This window comes from Trachypithecus francoisi, unplaced genomic scaffold, assembly GCF_009764315.1.
Source record: "Trachypithecus francoisi isolate TF-2019V2 unplaced genomic scaffold, Tfra_2.0 Lachesis_group13, whole genome shotgun sequence".
NCBI classification, from domain to species: domain Eukaryota; kingdom Metazoa; phylum Chordata; class Mammalia; order Primates; family Cercopithecidae; genus Trachypithecus; species Trachypithecus francoisi.
Window position 1 is genome coordinate 119,808,505 of NW_022681458.1, and position 21,851 is coordinate 119,830,355.

At 51.6% G+C, this 21,851-nt stretch overlaps 2 protein-coding genes across 7 annotated transcripts in view; one reads left to right on the forward strand and one right to left on the reverse strand.

Annotated features, from left to right (window-relative positions):
* The window catches only part of STEAP3 (STEAP3 metalloreductase), a 44,883-nt gene that overhangs the window by 21,987 nt on the left and 1,045 nt on the right, over positions 1–21,851 (forward strand). For 2 of the 3 annotated variants that reach the window (XM_033231741.1, XM_033231739.1), the window contains exons 2-5: positions 1,135–1,634; positions 3,333–3,860; positions 10,289–10,453; positions 18,258–20,878. In XM_033231741.1, coding sequence (XP_033087632.1) covers positions 1,143–1,634; positions 3,333–3,860; positions 10,289–10,453; positions 18,258–18,539 — 1,467 coding nt within the window. In that variant the 5' untranslated portion in view covers positions 1,135–1,142 and the 3' untranslated portion in view covers positions 18,540–20,878. Of the gene's footprint in view, positions 1–1,134; positions 1,635–3,332; positions 3,861–10,288; positions 10,454–18,257; positions 20,879–21,851 lie in introns of those variants that run through there. The other variant, XM_033231740.1, reaches the window with a different exon arrangement.
* CUNH2orf76 (chromosome unknown C2orf76 homolog) overlaps positions 18,500–21,851 on the reverse strand; it is a 100,207-nt gene continuing 96,855 nt past the window's right edge. For 2 of the 4 annotated variants that reach the window (XR_004441826.1, XM_033231744.1), the window contains one exon: positions 19,710–19,825. Coding sequence is in view for 1 of the 4 variants with exons in the window: in XM_033231748.1 (XP_033087639.1) it covers positions 19,780–19,825 (46 nt within the window). In the remaining 3 variants the exon portion in view is untranslated. Of the gene's footprint in view, positions 18,513–19,690; positions 19,826–21,851 lie in introns of those variants that run through there. The other 2 variants (XM_033231745.1, XM_033231748.1) reach the window with 2 other exon arrangements.

The window sequence follows — 21,851 nt, forward strand, 5'->3', positions numbered from 1 at the left end:
TCCTCCTGCCTCAGTGTCCTGAGTAGCTGGGACTACAGGCATGTGCCACTGTGCCTGGCTAATTTTTTTTATTATTATTATTTCAGAGATGGGACTTCCCTATGTGGCCCAGGCTGGTCTTGAACTCCTGACCTCAAGCCATTCTCCTGCCCTGGCCTCCTAAAGTGCTAAGATAACAGGTGTGAGTCACTGCACCTGGCTAGCATAGTTTTAAATTTGTGTTTAATTTAAATAGTATCAGGATAAATTATTTACAGGTAAATTTATGATATACTCTTGGCCAGTGTTAATGAAAAATTATGTTGCCTACTTCATACTTAAAGGAAATAGCAAATTTTAGTTAGAAGTTGGTGACAATTAATATATAATAATTTTTCCCATCCAAGTTAACTGTAGACTGCTGGCCCGAGTCCAGGGTTTCCTCCACATCCACTCATATCTTGGGCTCAGCAAAGAAGATCGCAGGGCACCCACCCTATCTTAGGGGCCCATTCACATGTCTCTCCAGTCCTGCCCTCAGAGATCAGGGTTTGGTGTTCATTCATTCATTCATTCAGCAAACATTGAGCACTGCCTCTGTGCCAGACTATGATACACAGTGAGATCCAAGGTCAGAGGAGATGAGGTCCTGCCCTCAAGCTGTTCACTATCCTTCAGGGAGAGCATAAGAACTTCTCCAAGATGCAAAATGTAGACAGGTACAGGGACATGCTCACCCTTCCTGGTCATCAAACACCCAGCGATGGTGAGGTTGGGATTAGATGGTCACTGTCCATTGTATCGTCCTTTTGAAAAGAAGTATGGCACTGCTTCACATTGGTCATGGAGAGTCCAGAGTCCCCTATCCCAGCACTCTCACTCTGCCAGCTTTTCCCCAAGGAAATAATTCAGCAGGAGGGACAAAGGGTGGAGGGCAGAAGTCCTCCCTGCTCTTCCTGAGTCTGTGCTCTCCCCAGGGAAGGGGCTGTGTTGTGCTCAGCTTGTTCCCCTGGTGCTGACATGTGGTAGCACTCGGTGAACACCTGCTGGGTGAATGTCTGACTGCCGTGTAGTTACGATGTGTAAGAGGAGGGAGGTGGCAGAAGGGGCAGTCCAGGAGCCCTCCACTGACCAGGTTCCTGACTTCTCTTGCAGCCACCAAAATGTCAGGAGAGATGGACAAGCCACTGATCAGCCTCCACCTGGTGGACAGCGATAGCAGCCTTGCCAAGGTCCCCGATGAGGCCCCCAAAGTGGGCATCCTGGGTAGCGGGGACTTTGCCCGCTCCCTGGCCACACGCCTGGTGGGCTCTGGCTTCAAAGTGGTGGTGGGGAGCCGCAACCCCAAACGCACAGCCGGGCTGTTCCCCTCAGCGGCCCAAGTGACTTTCCAGGAGGAGGCAGTGAGCTCCCCAGAGGTCATCTTTGTGGCTGTGTTCCGGGAGCACTACGCTTCACTGTGCAGTCTCAGTGAGCAGCTGATTGGCAAGATCCTGGTGGATGTGAGCAACCCTACAGAGCAAGAGCACCTTCAGCATCGTGAGTCCAATGCTGAGTACCTGGCCTCCCTCTTCCCCACCTGCACAGTGGTCAAGGCCTTCAATGTCATCTCCGCCTGGACCCTGCAGGCTGGCCCGAGGGATGGTAATAGGCAGGTAGGTTCTGGGGGAGTAACAGCCATCATAACAATAAATATAAATAGCTAATTTTCATTGAGTACTGCCAGCACGCCAGGCTCTTTTATTTTTGGTATATTATCATAGCTAATCCTGCATCACTGCAAAATTCCATTTTACAGAACAGGAAATTGAGGCTCAAAGATATTAATGATCTTACTCAAAATCCCATAGCTGGTAAGTTGGGATTTGAACCCAGTTCCTATGGATCTGAAACCCATGTTCTTTCTGCTATGGTAACTGGGTTTCCTAGAGGGCAAGGAGGAAAAGTTTGATGACTTTTTGCTATTTGGAGCCAAGAAGGAGAGAGACTTGGCTTTTAGAATTGGACTTGTAAGGAGGAAAGTAACACACCTATGTGCCAGGCCCTGAGAAAGGCAGGCATGTCTCAAACCTTCTCTTATTTATTCTAAGGGCTTCCAAGAACTGATTTCTCAGAAAAGTCAACAGCGCGTTTTTCTGGGGCTAGATAATGGCTCCATGGAACAGCTAGAGCTGCATACATTTCTTGCCACGAGGTGTTCTTACCAAGACAAGGTGGTTTTTAATGCCATCTTGGTTTTTAATGCATTTTCTTGGTGAAAGAATGCCAGACCCCATGTGTGTGAGAACTTCCACCAGTGAGTCCAGCCCAGGTGCCAGGCTCTGTAGGACAGTTTCAAGGTGCCCAGCTATACCTGACTATAGCACCTTAAATGCAGGCTGCATCACGGGACTCCCAGGTATGGACCAGGAGGAACAGTAGGGAGTGCTGGGTGCAGGGCCTAGAGGGAACCGAGCAAGCAGGCTGGCTGGAGAAGACTCGGAGGAGGGCTTTGACCTGGGCCCACCTCATGCTGTCAGGCTCAGGGAGCAGGGAGTGCATTCCAGTCTGAGAGAACAATTTGAAAAGGCACAGAGATAAGAAACAATGCTCCTAGACCTCAGTTTTCTCATCTGAAAAATGAAGACAATAGTACCTGCCTGTGGGTTCATGGCAAAGCTGAGAGCTCATATATGTAAAGCTCAGCACAGAGTAGGTGTTCAGTCTGTGTTTTGAGACTAGACTGACCAATGCAGTGTCAACAAGGCCCACGGGGTGCTTTGGGATCTGAGGACTCCAATGTGCCTGCAGGGGGACCTCGTGGGTCAGAGCAGTGGGCTTCAAGGCAGAGAAGGCCGGCTGGAGCTGGCTCGTGGAAGACCTTATGTGCTGACTGAGGGCCCTACTGAGCCGTGAGACATCATCAAGGGGGGCGATTCTGAACTGAGGGATGGAGCTGCAGCCACCGCTGCCCATCCTGCACCATATGCAAAACTCTTCTGCTGAGCGGCTCCCAGGGCAGGCCATAGCCTTGGCGACAGCCATGTCAGGGGTCCATGGGGACAGCCTGGATGAGCATTTTGCTTGTGGCTGCTGATGTCCATGAGCTGGGCAAGGAGCTTACTGTTCGCAGCTTCTCTCCTTGAGTAGTTGGCCTGGCTGGGCAGCTGGGCCAGAGGCTGGGAGGCCTTGGCACCAAAGACCCATGGCCTGGGAGCTAGAGTCCCATTAGCTGCCACCTGTACCACTGACTGGCAGCTCACCTGGACAAGTCCCTGCCCCTCTGGCCCTCAGTTTCCTGAGCTGCTCAGTGAGGCCTTGCCCACTCCTGCGGCCTGTGACCCCGTCTGATTGCCCCGCTTTTCCTCCCATAGGTGCCCATCTGCAGTGACCAGCCGGAAGCCAAGCGTGCTGTCTCGGAGATGGCGCTCGCCATGGGCTTCATGCCCGTGGACATGGGATCCCTGGCATCAGCCCGGGAGGTGGAGGCCATGCCCCTGCGCCTCCTCCCGGCCTGGAAGGTGCCCACCCTGCTGGCCCTGGGGCTCTTCGTCTGCTTCTATGCCTACAACTTCGTCCGGGACGTGCTGCAGCCCTACATGCAGGAGAGCCAGAACAAGTTCTTCAAGCTGCCCGTGTCCGTGGTCAACACCACACTGCCGTGCGTGGCCTATGTGCTGCTGTCGCTGGTGTACTTGCCCGGCGTGCTGGCGGCTGCCCTGCAGCTGCAGCGCGGCACCAAGTACCAGCGCTTCCCTGACTGGCTGGACCACTGGCTGCAGCACCGCAAGCAGATCGGGCTACTCAGCTTCTTCTGCGCTGCCCTGCACGCCCTCTACAGCTTCTGCTTGCCGCTGCGCCGCGCCCACCGCTACGACCTGGTCAACCTGGCAGTCAAGCAGGTACCCATCCCACGCCCTTCCTCCCTCTGGCAACTCAGCACATGCTTGTCCAGTGCCCTCCACCAACCAGGTGCAGCCGATACCCACAGGTGCAGCCTTACCAGGTGCCAACTGCAGATTCTGTTCTCATGAGGCAGCACCCACATCCTCCTGCCCAAGATTTTGAGTATCAGTGAACAAAGCAGATGAAAATTCCTGCCCCCATGGGTACATCCCAGTTGGGGCAGACTTCAACAAAATACAGCAGTGAATTATAGTGGGCGAAGGCGCCAACGAAAGCAGGGGTGGGTGGTGGGGGTGCAGTTTTGAAGATGGTCCGGGAGGCCTTGCAGAGTGAGTGCTATGTGAGCAGAGCTGGAAGGAGAGGAGAGGGGCCGGTGGCCTGCTGGGGTGGTGTTGCAGGCCACGGGGCATAGGCCTTGGGCAGAAGTGTGCCTGGTATGTTGGAGGAGCAGCCAGGAGGCCCATGTGGCTGGAGCTGAACAAGGAGCGGGTGGCAGGTGAGGCCTGAGAGGAAGGGCTTCAGCCTTAGGCTCTGAGTGAAATACGGAACTGCTGAAGGTTTGAATTTAGGCGTTGATCTGCCTGACATTTTAAGTGGTTCTCTCTGGTTTTTGGCTGAGAACAGACTGTAGGAGGTCAGAAGCAGCTAGCTGCTGGGGCCAGCGAGGAGGCCGTGCATATGCCCAGATTTGAGGCAGTGGAGGCTGGAGGCAGTGGGAGCAGTGGAGGAGCAAGGAGATCCCGAAGGCACATGTGAAGCTGGAGTGCATGGAATTGCTGCTGGAATGGGCCCGGGGGTTTTGTGGGGTGGTCAAGGATGACTCTGGGGTTTGGGTCTGAGCACCTAAAAGAGAGAGTTGCTGTCAGCTGAGATGGGGGAGGCTGCAGGAGTCAGCGTTCCAGGTTTGGGTTTGTTGTTGTTGTTCTTTGTTTTTTACTGGGGGTGGCATTAATCATTCATTTAGAAAATCCATATGGCACTTGGTTGCCAGCAGGATTCCTGGGAAGTGGAGGGCCTTCAGGCCATACCAGGTGGGGACCACCCAGGCATCAGCTGGCACCTGTGCCCACAGAAACAGGCCCCTGATGCTCCCTCCTGGTCCACAAGCTCACGGGGCCTGATTCTTAGTCCCAAGCTCACATCTTCAAGCAACACTGTCTTTCTTTATTTTCTCCAAATTAATTCCACCTCTAGTGCCCAGCCCTGGGTCTGGTTGGTACATAGGTCCTGCCCACTCCAGGACGCTAGTCACCCAACAGGGTTTGGCCCAGGTGCTCGTGAGACACTTCTCATCCACCCCTCATTCCAGCCTGGCAGCCCCTGCAGCTCCTGCTCCTGCTCAGGATGCAGGGACCTTGTTGAGGCTGGGCCCTCCCCTAAACACCTAGCACAGGACCATCCCCTCCGAGGATGGGGGATTGGCAGGACTGGGAAGCAGGGCTGGGCATCTCCTGAGAACCACAGACCTCAGCCCCTACTCACTCTCAGGGTTGCTGCTTCTCTGCCAGCAGCTAGTCGACTGCCCTCATCCTTTGCCACCCACAGATACCGGCATCATTGCATCTGTGGGCTCAGACTTTCCTAAGACAAAGGAAGAACCCCAGACTTCAGGCAGAAAAGCAAGCTGCTTGATGGAAATGAGAGGAAGGGAAGAAATCAGTCATGAACCCTTAACAAGAGCTCGCTGTGTTCCAGGAACCATTCTAAGAGCTTCATACACCACTGTGAATTCATTTAACTCCATCTCATCCCTGCAGGCCAAGTGCTATTCTATCCTTATTTCATAGATGAGAAATCTGAGGCACAGAGGGGTTAAGTAACTTGGCCAAAGTCACACAGCCAGTAAGTAGCAGAGCTGGGATTCAGATCCAGCTATTTTCCAGATCCGTGCTTATACCCACGCTGCTTTCTACAGGGAAACCAAAGTAACAATTGAGTAAATGATTTCAGAACTAGGTCATTCACTCGCTCATTCACTGAGCACCTACTCTGCCAGGCCCTGGGGCCACAGAAAGGAATAAGAAAGACACAGACCATCTGGCTCCTTGCCTCAGCTGGTGTGGGGCAGTGTGGAGGCCTGAAGGCTAGAGCCTGGACTCATGCTCTCCAGCGTCGCTGACTGGAACAAAGATCTTGACCTTGAGCAAGTTACCGGCCCTCTTTTGTCCTCGGGGCCCTGATGTGTAGGCCAAGCTCTCTCCTAGTGCTAATGTTTTTGATGCTCTTTGATGATATTTTCTAACTGACTTCTACACAGCGCCAGCCGCTTGGCGGGAGGCTCTGCGGGGCTCCTTGGGGACTAGTACAATGTTGCTGCCCAGGAGGGGGCAGATCTGCGTAGAAGAGCCCAATTCCTCTCCCCTGAGCTGGCAGGTATTTCCAGCAGCAGTGGGAAAGATGATGACGGTGCCCACTGTCCCCCACAGCAAAAGACACACCACTGCTCCCTCCCTCCCCTGCCACCCTCCAACTGCCTTTGTCTAAATTCTCTGCCCTGGCAAGGCTCTCCCTGATATTCCGTTAACCCAATTCTGCCCTGATGCCAATACCAGGGCACAGAGGGGCGCATGCAAGGTAATTTTCCCTGCGTCCCAAAACTCTTTAGGGCTGCAGGCCCTGGTGAGGTTGCCAGGCAACCATCCCTCCCGCAGGACGAGATCAGTCAGAGACACCGAAGGCCTCTCACGCAAAGGGGCTTAACCTTGTTCTGCAGAGTTCTTAAGGGCAAAACCAGGGCTGATGTGGGTATGTCGGGTGGAGGGTCAGAGGGAGGCAGGGGCTTGACACACAGCAGCCCAGATGTGGGGAGGTGCCCAAGCCTGGACACATCCAAGCAGATTCTGGATGGTCCACGGTAAGCCATGCCCGTGGTTCTGGGCCTGGGCACTTGAGGCTGCTCTGCCTTCAGCCCCAAACAGCAGGGCCTCTGGGCAGCTCAGGCCTGATGTGTGGCTTCTGCTGCCAGCCCGTGGGCATCTCACCACATCATCCTCACACATCCAGTCACCACCCCAACTGCCCACGGGGCTCTTGGGTCAAGGAAGCACATTAGTCCAGGCACAAGAAACTCCTCCAAGATTTCCTTACAGCCCTGAGTCTGCAGATTAGGAGGCAAAGCTGTATCCCAACTGTAGGGAAAACCTTTGAGACCATGTTTACAGACTGTATTATTACCAACAATAACTGATATTTCTACAGGGCATTTGGTTTTGCTTGTGTATTTCCCTGGAAATATACATTTCAAGATCAAAATCAAAGATCAAGATCAAAGAAATGTTTGGGCTGCACACTGTTCTCCTATTACCTTCACCCCAAGCTACATCTGCACATGGCTGGCATAGGACGGTCGGTCTGAAACTCTCATCTGACCATATCACTGCTGAAAAGGTTCAGTGATTCCAGTGTCCTTGGGATAATGGTAGAACCCTCACTATGCAGCTAGACTCCCTCCACAGCCTCATCTCCCCTTCTCCTGTGACACGTCAACACTTGGGTCCCACACTCTCCTCTAAATGGGCAGAGCCCATTCCTCTTGGCTTGGCATGCCCACCCTGGGACACCTTGACAGCCTGCAAACTCCTATTCCTCCTTCAAAACCCTACCTCTGTTAAGCTCCCCCAGCCTCTCCCCTGACTTCCGCATACCTGCCTCTGTCATGTGTTGTATTTTGTAAACACTATTATTTTTCTTACACACTGCTTCATACCCGACTCAGAGGCCCACGACTGGGTCTGCCACCTCTTGGGGTCCATGGTTCCTAACACAGGGTCCCAGTGCATGTTCACGGAGTGGCTGATTTTTAAACTGGCCACCACAAAGCCAGTACCAGGCATCTTAAGAGGAGTGCACGCAGAGCTCGGAGCAAGAACTAGCCTAACTGCCTTGTTGCCACTGAGAAAAACAGCCATTTATTACATTAAGTGCCCACTGTGTGCCTGTCCCATGCTACTCATTCCGCAAACCTTATGCATTTAGTCCTGCAGTAACACAGCAAGATACAATGATGCTATGAGCCAGGAAAGGGAGTGCCCAGGGTCTCATGGCTGCCCACCAGTGGCAGAGTCAGCGTCAGAATCCAGGCCTGTGGTCTCTATGCCCCCCAGGTTGCCCTTCCACACCCTGCCACTCCCTCCTCCTCTGAGTCTGGCAGGCAGTGAGTCAGTACCACTCTCTTCCCATCCATCACCCGCTGTGAAGACATGGAGAGGGGCTAATGCTGCAGCCTCACTGGTCCTTCAGCGTCTGATCTGCAACCTAGAGGGAAATCCCACACCTGAATGCTGTCTTTCCATCTCTTGTTGAGGACGACTCTCCTTCGCCTTCTCAAGGTGGCGAACTTGATCACCTCTCAACGTAGAGACTTACTAGGCGAGCTGTTACACCTCTGTTCCAGTTAGCCATGTGTGCCACTGGTCACCGGGGAGCTCTGAGCACAGCACTGTGGTTTAATAGGCTGGCCGAGAATCTCATGGACTCCTAAGGCTGGCGTAGGTTCAGTCCTCATGTGGCTCTTCGCCATCCACTGCTCCCTTGCCCACCTCATCCCTCCCTTCCCAGCGTCACTGCAGAGTAGAAATATTAGAGGAAAAAAACAAGACATTTTGCAAGCCAATGTGGTATATGTGTGTGTAATCATTGAAACTCTGACTTGTGACATTAACTGCCTGATCTTCCCGAGACGCAGAGAGGAATGACTAATGAAGCAGAGTTAAGGAACAAACAACTTCCAGCGAGGAGATGACTTACTCAATTCATGCTGCGAGATGTGAGTAAGACTTCTCTGGGCGGAGGTACGGAGGAGACCTCTCTGCCCTCTGTATGCCTTTCCAGCTAATGGTGACTTCAACCACAGCAGGCACACAAGCAAAATCAAGAGAATTTCAGACATGACCTCATCCAAACCTCCCAGGTAGAGAAACTGAGGCCCAGAGATAGACCTGCTAGAGTCACATGCCACTGGTGGTCAGGACAAGAGGCTGGGTCCCCAGACTCCTGGTCCCTTAGTGGCTTAAAGTCACCAAAGTGAGCCAGGCCTGCCCTAAAATAGAACAGAGGCAATCATTTTTCACAAATTGCAGGAAAAGCACTCAATGGATGGTATTTTCTCTGTTTCTTTAAACTTTCTCTTATAAGCTGTACAACCATTTTGCTCAGCCCAGTGGATTCACTTTTAATATTTTATCTGGTAACTGAGCTCATGCTTATTTTTTTTTTCTGCTGAAATTGTTTCTCAAAAAACCTGTATGAGTCATTCTGTTTTGAGAGGCAGCTTATTCAAGTGTAGTCACATCTTCTAATGGAAATACTGTTCCTTGTTCTGCTGACATTATAGAATTAAAGTACCAGCATTTCAGTGATTCGCAGAGAACACTTCGACTTCCAGGAACTCTGCTACCTGGTCTAGTTGCACCTTGATAAAAGTTCTTCCTCATGAGGGCACTGTGCGAGCGAGTGTTGGCCGGGTTAGGAGGGGGCTCAGTGGCGAGGTGGGGAGAGAAGGGTCAGAAATCTCCAGGTTTGTAGGGGCTCCCCAATTTATGTGTCCTGGAGCTTGGTGGGGGCCCCAGATCTCTCAGAGGGCAGGGTGAAGGCAGGTATCTTTATTTTCTGTAGCCCAGGGCCTGGCACACAGTAGGTGCTTCGTAAGTGCTCACTGAACTGCTTGGTGAATGGCCATCAGTCTCTCTTGCCTGGCAAAGTTGAGCCAAGGCTGTGTGCCCCAGGCAGAAGTAGAGAACTGGGTAGGAAGACGGGAGGCTGAGAGCTTTGGGTCAGGGAGTGTTGGGGGCTCACCGTCTGCTTATGTCTTTGTATGTCCTGAGTGTGAGCCAGTGACAGGGGCAATGTGGGGGTCCAGGAAGACAGAGGGCTGAGGGTGAGACAGGCTGGGAAGGGAAGCAGCCAGTAGGGTGTGAGCTCATTGGCTGAGGGGATTCTGAGCTAGGAGAGCTCCTCTCTCCTGTCCTGGGATTCTGGGGCCAGAAAACCGTGAGACGGAGCCATGCTTAAGGGCTGGATTTCTGGTTGACTCCTTACTCTGCTGATGTGACTGTTCCGATTGGTTACCCCGGGGCAGATGTGTGAAAGCCCCAGGAGCCCCAGTCATTGGCACCGGAGTGCGTGGGGCCTGGTCCCAGCTCTACATCTGTTAGCTGCATGTGATCTTGGGAAAGTGATTTCACCTTTGTGCCTCATTTCCTCCATCTCTGAAATGGGATAATAGTGATCTCTACTTCATGGGATGGTTTTGAGGATTCGATGAGTTAGTGCCTGAGAAATGCTTACCACAGACCAGGGTAGTGTCAGGTGCACTGTGAGTACCCCTCGTATCATCTTTCTCGTGTCCTTCATCATTGCCCTCCCAGGGCACCAGCCTTTGCCACAGCGTTCACGGTTTTCCTTCTTTTCCTTCCATCCATGTCAGGTCTTGGCCAACAAGAGCCACCTCTGGGTGGAGGAGGAGGTCTGGCGGATGGAGATCTACCTCTCCCTGGGAGTGCTGGCCCTTGGTACACTGTCCCTGCTGGCCGTGACCTCACTGCCATCCATTGCAAACTCGCTCAACTGGAGGGAGTTCAGCTTCGTTCAGGTAAAGTAGTCTCTCGTCTGCCGGCAAGCTTCAGCGTGGCCCTGGCCCACCTCTCATGAGTAAGTGCTCCACCTTCGAGAACTGCCTGGGCTCTGATCATCTGCACAGCAGGACCACTCAGTGAGATGCCAGGCCTTCCTGACCCAGAGGGCCCATCCAAGCCTTCTGATAGGGGCTGCCCGCTACAAACTTAACCTGCCAATACATGAGGAAGCCAGACACAGACATGTGAAAAAATTACATTCCAGGACACTGAGCCCTGGGTCCACTGTTCTCAGCTTCTAGAATTCTTGAGCTTTCCAAACAAAATTGAATGACATGAAGTCATTGGACATTTTGCTGGTCTAGGTAGGAGTCAGTGGGCTAGGGAGTGAGCGAGCCTGGCCCACCACCCTCCACCCCTCGTCTCAGCCTGGCTCTGTTGTTCCCCTTAACCCCTTGATTCATGCAGCGTGGATGGGAGACAAGCATTAGGACCCCAGTTTATAGGGGATGTGGCACAGCTTTTTCCCAAGGATGCCATTCCTATGAAACAATCCGGAAAAGGGAGGTCTGTCATCAGATGAATTTGAGAAAAGATTTACTTCCCCCTAAGAGATCACAATGCACTTTGGCACATCAAAGATTCTAATAACATCTACAACAAACAAACCTTTGTCAACCAGACTTATTGGAGCATTAGCACCCTCCCCCTCCTTTTTTCCAAATAACAGCTATCAGCACTCCACACAAGCTGGGCACTGTGGCATGTGGCTGGGATCCCAGCTACTAACAGAGGCTGAGGTGGGAGAATCACTTGAGCTTGAGCGATCCTTCCAGGAGTCAGAAGTTCAAGTGTCCAGTCTGGACATCATAGCAAGACCTCGTCTCTAAAACAAACAAACAAACAAACTCCACAGAACATACTCTGGGAAATGCTGCTAGTGGCAAGTTTCTTTCTGCATTTGTTCATTCAACAAACATTTATTGAGCACTTACTGCAGGCCAGGCATCCTGCTAGGCCTGTGATGCAATAGAGAACAAGACAGGCAGAGCCATCTTTCCATGATAAAGGAAACGGAGGCGGGGACATTGTTTACATTTCTTTGGCATCTCCCACTGTTCTCCACACAGAATCTGCGGTCAGTGTTGGCGGATTAACTCCTCCCCTCCCTTGGGTGGGAGCTGACTAATGCTGTATCCTGCCATTGTATCAGGGCAGAGAACAGCCATCCTATCCACCCCCACTATCAACAGAAATCTGTGCAGGGAGGACGTGGTACAGGACTCAGGGACAGTGACAGCGTAATGCTCTTATGTAATCCAAATTAATCGCTCCTGACCAGGGATGCTTCACATCCATTGGAACAACACAGAGTTGTAGCCATGTATTTTTTAAAGCGTGTCTGCTTCTGAATCTCCCTGACTCTGCTCATCGCCGAAGGTCCCTGGAGGAGGGCTCAGGGCTGACACATGCTAGCATACGAGAAGGGGAAGAATTTTATTTATCTGCCACTAATCCCCATGTGTCTCACACCCAAATCTAGGATTTTCCTCTTCCCACCTGGAAGTATCTGGCGTGCATGGCTTATCCACAATTAAAACGGACTGCAGGCTGCTCCCCTCACCAGAAAGCTGCTCCCTTAAGCAGCCATAGATTACACGCCCTGGCTCTGGCTGCCAGAGAAAGCCGGTGGATTTGATTTTGTTAGCAAGAGCTGACTGAGACCCTAGCAGCTGCCTTCTACTTTACATATTAAAGCGTTGGAATACAAATAGGACAGTCCTTTTGCCGCTGCAAGAGCGGGGTGGTGTTAGGTGGGTAGAAAGGCAGGATTTTACTTGTGGAAATCAATGCCTGCCTTCCATCCACAAAAACCAGATGTCAATATGGAGGAGGCACTGTCAGCGCCGCCTGGGAAGCCCGGGTTCCAGCTTTCCCTCCCCACAACCCTGCTCTGTAAGCGTGGGCAGAGCATGTCTGCTCCAAGAGCCTCAGTTTACACCCCTGAAAAATGGAGTTAATGCCCTACAGGGATTTTATGAGCCACAGTAAGAGACTATGTGCGAAAGAAAAATAAAAAGCATGTTGCTATTATTCTTAGGGTATCTGGCCACATTTCCATTATCCCTGACTAAGCTACCAGCCATCCGTTTCTGAGTTCAGTAGGAGACAGTGAGATAGAGGCCAGGGAACTCCAACGCTGGGCCTAAAAGTGGTCCAGGTCAGTGTTTGCAAACTCACTGACCTGGGGGACACTCACTAGTGGATCATGCAATTGATTCCGTGGATCACAAGCAGCATTTTAAAAATGAAATACAATAGAATGACAAAGAAAACAGTGGAGTGTTTTGCATGTTGTCAGGATACTTTTTCAGTTATGTGGATTTGCTAGTTATATTTGCAAATGTAGCATACGTCATTGTCTACCGGGCAGTAGAGGAAAACATGATTCTCACTGCGAGTCCCTGTCAAATAGGTTGAAGCCAGAGCACTCTTGGAGAAATAGATAACCCAGGCCTGCCTCCCATCCATGGACTCAGATGCTGAGGGATGGCTCTGGCAGTCTATTTTTGCAGCTCCCTGAGTGACTGACAGGTGCGCATGCCACGGTGTGTGGCAACTTCCACTGCAGAGAACACGGACAGTGGAGCCAGAAGACTTGAATGTCAGTCCCAAGACCCCCACTTACCTGCCCTGCATCATCAGACAAGTTTCCTAGGCTCTCAGAGCTTCTGCTGCTCGTTTGTGCCTGTGTCCACCCCATATGGTCATTGAGAGGATTTGAGCTGGACACGTTAAATGTAGGATGGATACAGCCAACAGTGGCATGCTGGCTTTTAAGGTAAGCTGCAACCTTCTCCTTTAAAGTTAGCACGGCCAGTGAGACGCTACCTGAGCCCCATCACCCTCCCCTACACACATGTCTACAGCAGACACCACGCTACGGGGACAGCCGTGATTCTTGAGGAGCCGTGGCTGACCCCTAGATCTGTAATGCTTTTGTTACCGGAAAAGGGTCCCGATCCAGACCCCAAGAGAGGGTTCTTGGACCTCACGTGAGAAAGAATTCAGGGCCTGTCCATCGAGTAGAGTGAAAGCAAGTTTATTGAGAAAGGAAGGAATAAAAGCATGTCTACTCCATAGTCAGAGCAGCGGCGTGGCCGCCCAGCTGCTTACACTTATTGTTACTTCTTGATTATATGCTGAATGAGGGGTGGATTATTCATGAGTTTTCCGGGAAAGGGATGGCAATTCCCAGAACTAAGGGTTCCTTACCTTTTTAGACCATATAGTGTAACTTCCTGACATTGCCGTGGCATTTGTAAACTGTCATGGCGCTAGCGGGAGTGTCTTTTAACATGCTAATGCATTATAACTAGTGCATAATGAGCCATGAGGATGACCAGAGGTCACTCTTGTTGCCACGTTGGTTTTGGTGCTTTTGGCTGGCTTCCTGTTTTATCAGCAAGGTGTTTATGACCTGTATCTTGAGCCGACTTCCTATGTCATCCTGTGACTAGCAATGTTTAACCTCCTGGGACTGCAGCCCAGTAGGTCTCAGCCTCATTTTACCCAGCCCCCATTCAAGGTGAAGTCGCTCTGGTTTGAACATCTCAGACACTTTATTTAGCTAAAAACCATTGAAACAATGTTGATTCCACAAAGAGGCTGACTTGCGCTGGCATTTATCCTTTTGTTCCCAAAGCTGTTTTCAAAGCTTTACATTTTATTTTGTGTTCCTTTGGGTAGTTTTTGTTATCGTGTTGGTTTGCTTTGGGTTGTGCTAACTGTTCCAATTCAGCCAGTTAAACATTATTAGATGTTAGACTGCAAAATACCCCAGTCAGAGCAGCTCAGCTCATCTGCACAGAAAAAACCTAAGTTCTCTCCCAGAGTTAGAGGAACTGCCTGTGACCTTGCCCACTCCAGCCACCTGCCCGAAATAATGACAAGACCAGCCTGACCCCAGCTTCGTGAGCGATTGTCCAAAGCCCCTTCACGCCATAGTAATTGAGCACCAGCAGGAAGCTACAACGACCTGGCTGTTTCTTTTTTGCTAACAGGCTTACGTATAATAAAAATGGCCCTAGCTTGGGGATCTTATTAATTGCCTCATGACAATCCCTCCCCTTCTTTTGGGCTTCTCTGGGTTCTGGGATTTTTAAATTGTTCCCAAGGAGAGTTTTCAGGAAAGAAACTCTGGAATCCTGCAGGCTTCCCACTGGGACAGGAAAGTCAAAGGCCCTTTGTTATTGGCTGGCCTTTGGCTGTCGGCCTTTGCTATGAACCACTAGCCTGAGGCTGGAGCTTCCTGCTGCCTGCACCATGGGATTTTGGATGGCACAAGCATGAGGATATATGAACAGGAGCAGCTGACTGCCACTGGTGGGCCTCGGAGCAGTGTCTCCTCACTGTCCCTGTGCAGAGCCCAGAGTGTCTAGCAAAATTCATCACTCTCCAGATCAGGGGCTGGGGACAGTGGCCCACACAGACCAAACACTGGAGCTACAAGGGCAGAGCTACTGGAGCTACAGTTGCCCGAGGGAGATGCGAAGACCTCACTGGGGCCACTAAGGCTGGCTTTCCAGGCCTGGACGGGCTCCCATTGCTGCCCCTTCTAGAAAAGCGCCACGACACAGAGGTGGGCGCCAAAAGGCTTTCAGTGGGGCGTTGTCTAAGGAACAGATAGGTCCAGGTCTTCCCCAGTCAAGTGACCTGAGCAGAGGGGCCCGTGTGGACTTTTCACCCTGAAGCTAGAAGGGTGTGGTGACGACAGTCTCCTAAATGAGTGGTTTAGTCCTGGCTGCCGATCAGCCTCATCTGGCGAACCTTAAAAAGCAACAGATGCCCACGTCCTGCCCCAAACCAATTTAATCTGAATTTCTGGGAGTGGGGTTTGGGCACTAATATTTTACCCAAGCAAGCTCCCCAGGTGATTTTAATGTGTAGCAAGGTTTGAAAACCACAGTCTGATAGCCACAGACTGACAAACTCTCGGGGATAAAGGGCATCACCCAGCCATCTTAGCAACACCAGTAAGTCCACAATGAGGAGGGGTGGGAGGGCCCACAGTTAATTAGGGTTGGGAACCTGGCTAGGGAACATCAGGGTGATTGACTTCAAGACTTATTCTTTTTTTTGAGATGGAATATCACTCTTGTTGCACAGGCTGGAGTGCAATGGCATGATTTTGGCTCACCACAACCTCTGCCTCCCAGGTTCAAGCAAGTAGCTGGGATTACAGGCATGTGCCACAACACCTGGCTAATTTTGTATTTTTAGTAGAGACGGGGTTTCTCCATGTTGGTCAGGCTGGTCTTGAACTCCCAGCCTCAGGTGATCCGCCCGCCTCGGCCTCCCAAAGTGTTGGGATTACAGGCGTGAGCTGCCACACCCAACCAAGACTTTTTCTTGATGGTCAGTGCTGGGGACCTTTTTAACCACAGTCTTCCACACCAAGAGATTAGAATTTAGAAAAGTTGGGGTGGCTGAGAAGTTGCAGGGGATTTGGAATTATTGATAGACACTTCTGGAAGTGGCAAGGATTTGCTTACGTGTGCAACTGACAGTCAAGGAGGCTTCTCTTTGGGAGGTGACTACATTGAAATGATAGGAATTCACTGTGAGTGACAGCACAAAGCCCATGGTGGCTTCCTCACGCTTCGTGGTGAGCCAGAAGCTGTTAAAGACCGGGCCAAGAAGATTCTGGAAGTGGACACAAAGCCAAGAAGAACCAGAGAGGGTGAGGAAGGATAGAGAAGGTTTTATTTGGTGATTTACTTGGGCCCAAGGATGTTGAACGTGAGAACCTGTCTGTGAAATTGTAGTGTGCAGCCATTGGAAAATGTTTATTATTATCTTTAGCAAAAGCATTACAAGCAATTCTCCCACACCATGTTCTTTCACTCACTGACGTTCACCGTCCTGGTGTCTGTCCTGGAGCAGGCGCAAACGAAGGGACACACACACACACACACCAGGGAGGAGCGAGAACGGGGCCCAGTGTGGAATCAGACCCACTTAGAAACACGTCTGAGGGGAGCGCCAATGAGAAGCATCTGTCAGCCCAGGCTCTGGATTGATGCCGACAAGCCGGGCTAGAAGGGAATCCACAGAGACCACCCAGAGGTCTCCGTGTGCCGCCACATTGAAATTACACCCTCGCAATGTCTCCTTGGAGAAAATGCGTATGTGTTCATTGCTTGATGGGTCATTGCTATTTCCATCCCTGTGTCATAGACACGGTCTCTCCTGCCCCAAAGCTCTCAGTGGCTCCCCAGTGCTCGCAGAATTCAGTCAGAGCCCCCTGTGCCACTCTTCCCTCGCTCTCGCTGTCTAGGGGACTAGATGGAGGCGACTGCGCCTACCCAGCGCTTCCCTCTCTGACTTTAGCTTTGGAAATTACTTATCTCCCACTGAAGCTGATTAAGTGGACTGCCCAGGGTTCATATCAGTTGAACCAGCACCAACAGCAGAACCTGGATCTCTTCCTTCGTGGTCCATGAGAACTCGTACATGCCAAGAGGCTGAGTCACAGAGCAGCACTTCCCAGCCATTTGCACATTGCAGCTCCTACAGAAACATGCTTTGGGTGGTGGATCAGTCACACTTGGCTGGAAGTGACCCACAAAAGCCCACACATGGTTCAAGGGGTGGGAAGCTCCATTGTGGCCTGGACCATTTCCATTTGGAGTTGAATGGTCTCTTCTCCCCACGGTCACTAATCTCCTCCAGAGGGAAGAGTAGGCCCAGCTGGGTTTCCACCCGGGATATTTATAACCCAGCATGGGGCGGGAGGTGAAGGTCTGGCATGCACAGAGGGCATCTGTGTGGTGTTCTGGGCTTTCTATATGGTGCCAGGTCACCCAGACCACAGGCCCCATGAGTGGGCCTTCACTACTGGTGCCAAATCCACATGCCATCTGTAAATTGTATTTACTCTGCATTTATCTTCAAGCTAATTTAAAATCAATCCACTTTTTATCTGATCTTAACTTAGGCCAAATGTTATCTGTGAAATTATGATTTTGGTATGCAGGCAGACACTTGTTACTCTAATATACATTAAAATACACATATAACTAGTAAAATTTGTATATACACACATACACACATATACATGTATATGTATATATATATTTAGAGACAGGGTCTTGCTCTGTCACCCAGGATGGAGTGCAGTAGTGCAGTAGTATAGTGGCACAATCTTGGCTCACTGCAGTCTTGACCTCTTGGGCTCAAGTGATTCTCCCATCTCAGCCTCCCAAGTAGCTGGGACAACAGGCACATGCTGCCACAGCCGGGCTAATTTTTTTGTATTTTTTGAAGAAACAGGGTCTCACTATGTTGCCCAGGCTGGTCTCGAACCCCTAGGCTCAAGCAGTCCGCCCACCTAGGCCTCCCAAAGTGTTGGGATTACAGGCGAGAGCCACCGCAGCAGGCTTTGAATGCTTTTTAAACTTCTTTGAACTTAATTCCATCTGAAATCATCCAGCAGCCTCCAGAGATACAAATAACCAAGTTAAGGAAAAAACATGGTTATATGGTTATTGTAAGGAATCCACATGAATTTGTCAGTCCTTAGAGACCTTCAGCATAGAAGCATTCTTCCCATTTTCCTGTTGTGGAAGCTGAGGCACAGAGAGTTGAGAGTTATCATAAAATCCCATTGAGAGTGATAGAAGTCCGGTTCCAACCCAGAGCCACAAGTGCTAAGGCCACCCTCCTTCCCCTCCGCCAGGCCAACAGATGAGTCGTTGGCAGGATTGCTGGCATCTGTCATCCCCTTGCCCTCACTCTAGCCTTTTTTTCGCTCCACAGTCCTCGCTGGGCTTTGTGGCCCTGGTGCTGAGCACACTGCACACGCTCACCTATGGCTGGACCCGCGCCTTCGAGGAGAGCCGCTACAAGTTCTACCTGCCTCCCACCTTCACACTCACGCTGCTGGTGCCGTGCGTCGTCATCCTGGCCAAAGCCCTGTTTCTCCTGCCCTGCATCAGCCGCAGACTCACCAGGATCCGGAGGGGCTGGGAGAGGGACGGCGCCATCAAGTTCACACTGCCCACGGACCACGCCCTGGCCGAGAAGACGAGCCACGTATGAGGTGCCTGCCCTGGGCTCTGGACATCAGGCACACGAGGGACGGTGCCCTGGGCCTGTTACGTTTTCTTTCCTTGGTGGTGCAGAGCAGTGTAACTGTGTGCAAATAGGAGGTTTGAGGTCCAAATTCCTGGGACTCAAATGTATGCAATACTATTCAGAATGATATACACACATATGTGTGATATGTATTCACATATATTCCACATATATAACAGGATTCGCAATTATACATAGCTAGCTAAAAAGTTGGGTCTCTGAGATTTCAACTTGTAGATTTAAAAGCAAGTGCCGTATGTTAAGAGAAGAGCAGATCATGCTATTGTGACATTTGCAGAGATATACACACTTTTTGTACAGAAGAGGCTTGTGCTGTGGTGGGTTCGATGTATCCCTGCCCATCCCACCCCCACAACGCCCCTTTTGCTACTCCCCCAAGGCTCTTGCAGAGCGGGAGCTCTGAGGAGGGGGGAAAGCAACAGCTCTGCCCAGGGTCACCCCCGATGCCTGTGAGGGTGCCTGTGAGCAGGGGCCCTATCTCTTCCCTCCACCTGGGGCAGCAGCAGGAGGACTGGGGACGAGCAAAATCAGGCAGTCGGCTTGGAGTCTGTGCCTGGTCCTTTGTGGGGTGGTGGGAGGATGGGGGGATTGGGCTGAAGCTGCTGCACCCCATCCTTGCTGAGTGGGGGAGACATTTTCCCTAAAAGTCAGAAGTCACCGTGGAGCCTGCAAATGGATCCTCCTGTGAGAGTGAAGTCACCTCCTTGCCAGAGCCATTAGTGAACCTGGCTTGAGAACAAAGTGTAATTTCCTTCCCTCCTTTAAGCTGGTGATGAGCATCCTTTAAACCACTGTGCCTTCTCACCCTTTCCATCTGTAGTTTGAACATCTCCCAGGAAGGCCTAGAGTAGACCCTTTAGAAATCAGCCCAAGGGGGAGAGTGAGAGAACACACTAGGGAGTAAAGCTCCGCGGGCGCCAGAGTTGAGCCCTTTCAGGGACCCTGCCTGGGCTGAAGGATTGTCTTCATTAAGTCGGTCCTGGGGAGACATACTGGGGACTCCAGATGTCCTCTGGCAGAGGACCCAAAAAACCACACTGGCTCCAACTTCCTCCTCATGGAGCATTACACTTCAAAACAGTGGGGAGCAACTTTTCCACCAAAGCTACAAACCTGAAATGCTGCTGCCCCAAAGCACAAGAGGAGAGAGCACCGCCAGGGCCACAGGACGTCTGTCATCCAGTCACACGCCATCCTTGCTGCTTCCTCCTGACTCTAGCTTACTTCCCCTGTGGAGAAACAGGTGTTCTTGGCTGAGCCCCCAACCCCCTGCAGAACCAGGGTGATCTGCCACCAAAAAAAGCATCTTTGAAGACAAAGGGGGTGAGGTCTTGATGAGTCTCCTGGGCCCGAAGGCATCTTCTGATAGAAGGAAGCCAGCAGGGCCAGGGAAGGCTGCCCAGAGAGTGTGTCACAGATGAGGCTGCCCCTGCCCCCCAGGGAGGCTTCATGAGCTCATGTCTATGGAGCACATGAGGGTTCTTCAGTGAAAAGCAGGAGAAAATCCCACCGCAAGGATAGCTCATTAGGCACACGACCGATGCAGGGAAGGCCATGCCGGGCAAGCTCTTCCTGCTGGTGTTTTCCATGTGCCGTGCCAAGGCTGAGCGGCAGAAACTTGTCTCATAAACTGGCACTGATGGAGCATCAGCTGTGGCCCACAGAGAGCCTCGCTGAGAAGGGGGCAGGTAAAGCAGAGATTTTAGCATTGCCTTGGCGTAATGAGGGCCCATCGACTCCCTGCTAATGAGAGGCAGAGAGAGCATGGGTAATGGAGACCCACAATGATCCCCAACCCTGGTGGGTACGGGCTGCCTGCCCTGGGCCAGGGAATGGCTCCTTATACCAAAGATGCTGGCACAGAGCAGAGCCCAGTGCACATCCTCCCCTTCCCACCCACCTCTGGCTAAAGGTGCTCATCAAGAGGGAAGCGATTCTAAGGTGGGTGGCAGGAGGGAACAGGTGCCACCTGCTGGACAATCAGCACATGAAAGGCAGGCGGGCTGTGTACTGGGCCCTGACCGTGCGTCCACTGCTGTCCTCCCTACCTCACCAGGCTACTGGCAGCAGCAGCCCCTGAGAGCACATCACTCCCTAAAGCCTGGTAAATTCCATGTGCCTCTGGGTACAAAAGTGCCTCAACAACATGCTCTGGAAATCCCAAATGCCACAGTCTGAGGTTGATATCTAAAATCTATGCCTTCAAAAGAGTCTGTGTAATTTTTTTTTAACCTGGTAGACGGTCTAAAAAGCAGTGCAAATAAACACCTAACCTTCTGCAAGCTTCAGGCTTTTATTTCTGCCACGTAGATCACATATCCATTCATCCACTGACTCCAGAGGCCTTCAGCTTGGAGCCTGCTCTCAGGCAGGCAGTATGCAAGGACTTGGGACTGCCAAGGTGAACACAGTGATCTGTGCTAGAGCTGGCCAATGAGGAAGGGCAGATGCGCAGACCTAAGGGACTAAGGGACATGCCAGAGAGGAAATGGGCAAGATCCAGGTGACAGAGTGTCAGGTGGGGGCGTTGGGATGTGAAAGGAAGGCTTTCTGGAGTGGTCAGAAGTCTGAGGCCTTGAGTGCAGGTAAAAGCAGCAGAGCTTCTAGAATTATAATGTGCCTGGGAGTCACCTAGGAATGTGGTTCAAATGCAGGTTCTGATTCATGGTCTGGGGTGAGGTCTGAGACTGTGCATTTCTAATAAGCTCCAGGGTGACCTGGATGGTGATGATCCTCGGACACTCCGAGCAACAAGGGCTTAGATGGCATTCTTTGCCTCTGCTGTGCTGTAGTCTATGGCACAGTAATCAGTGCACACACATCTCTGTCCCCTCAACCCTCCCCAGGAGCCTGCATTCCCCTGGCAGCCCTGGCAAGGTACACGTCTGCACACTGCTATGACCCCGTGTTCTCTTTTTTTTTTTTTTTTTTTTGAGACGGAGTCTCGCTCTGCCACCCAGGCTGGAGTGCAGTGGCCGGATCTCAGCTCACTGCAAGCTCTGCCTCCCGGGTTGACGCCATTCTCCTGCCTCAGCCTCCCGAGTAGCTGGCACTACAGGCGCCCGCCACGTCGCCCGGCTAGTTTTTTGTATTTTTTAGTAGAGACGGGGTTTCACCATGTTAGCCAGGATGGTCTCGATCTCCTGACCTCGTGATCCGCCCGTCTCGGCCTCCCAACGTGCTGGGATTACAGGCTTAAGCCACCGCGCCCGGCCTGACCCCGTGTTCTCTTTTTTTTTTTTTTTTTTTGAGGCG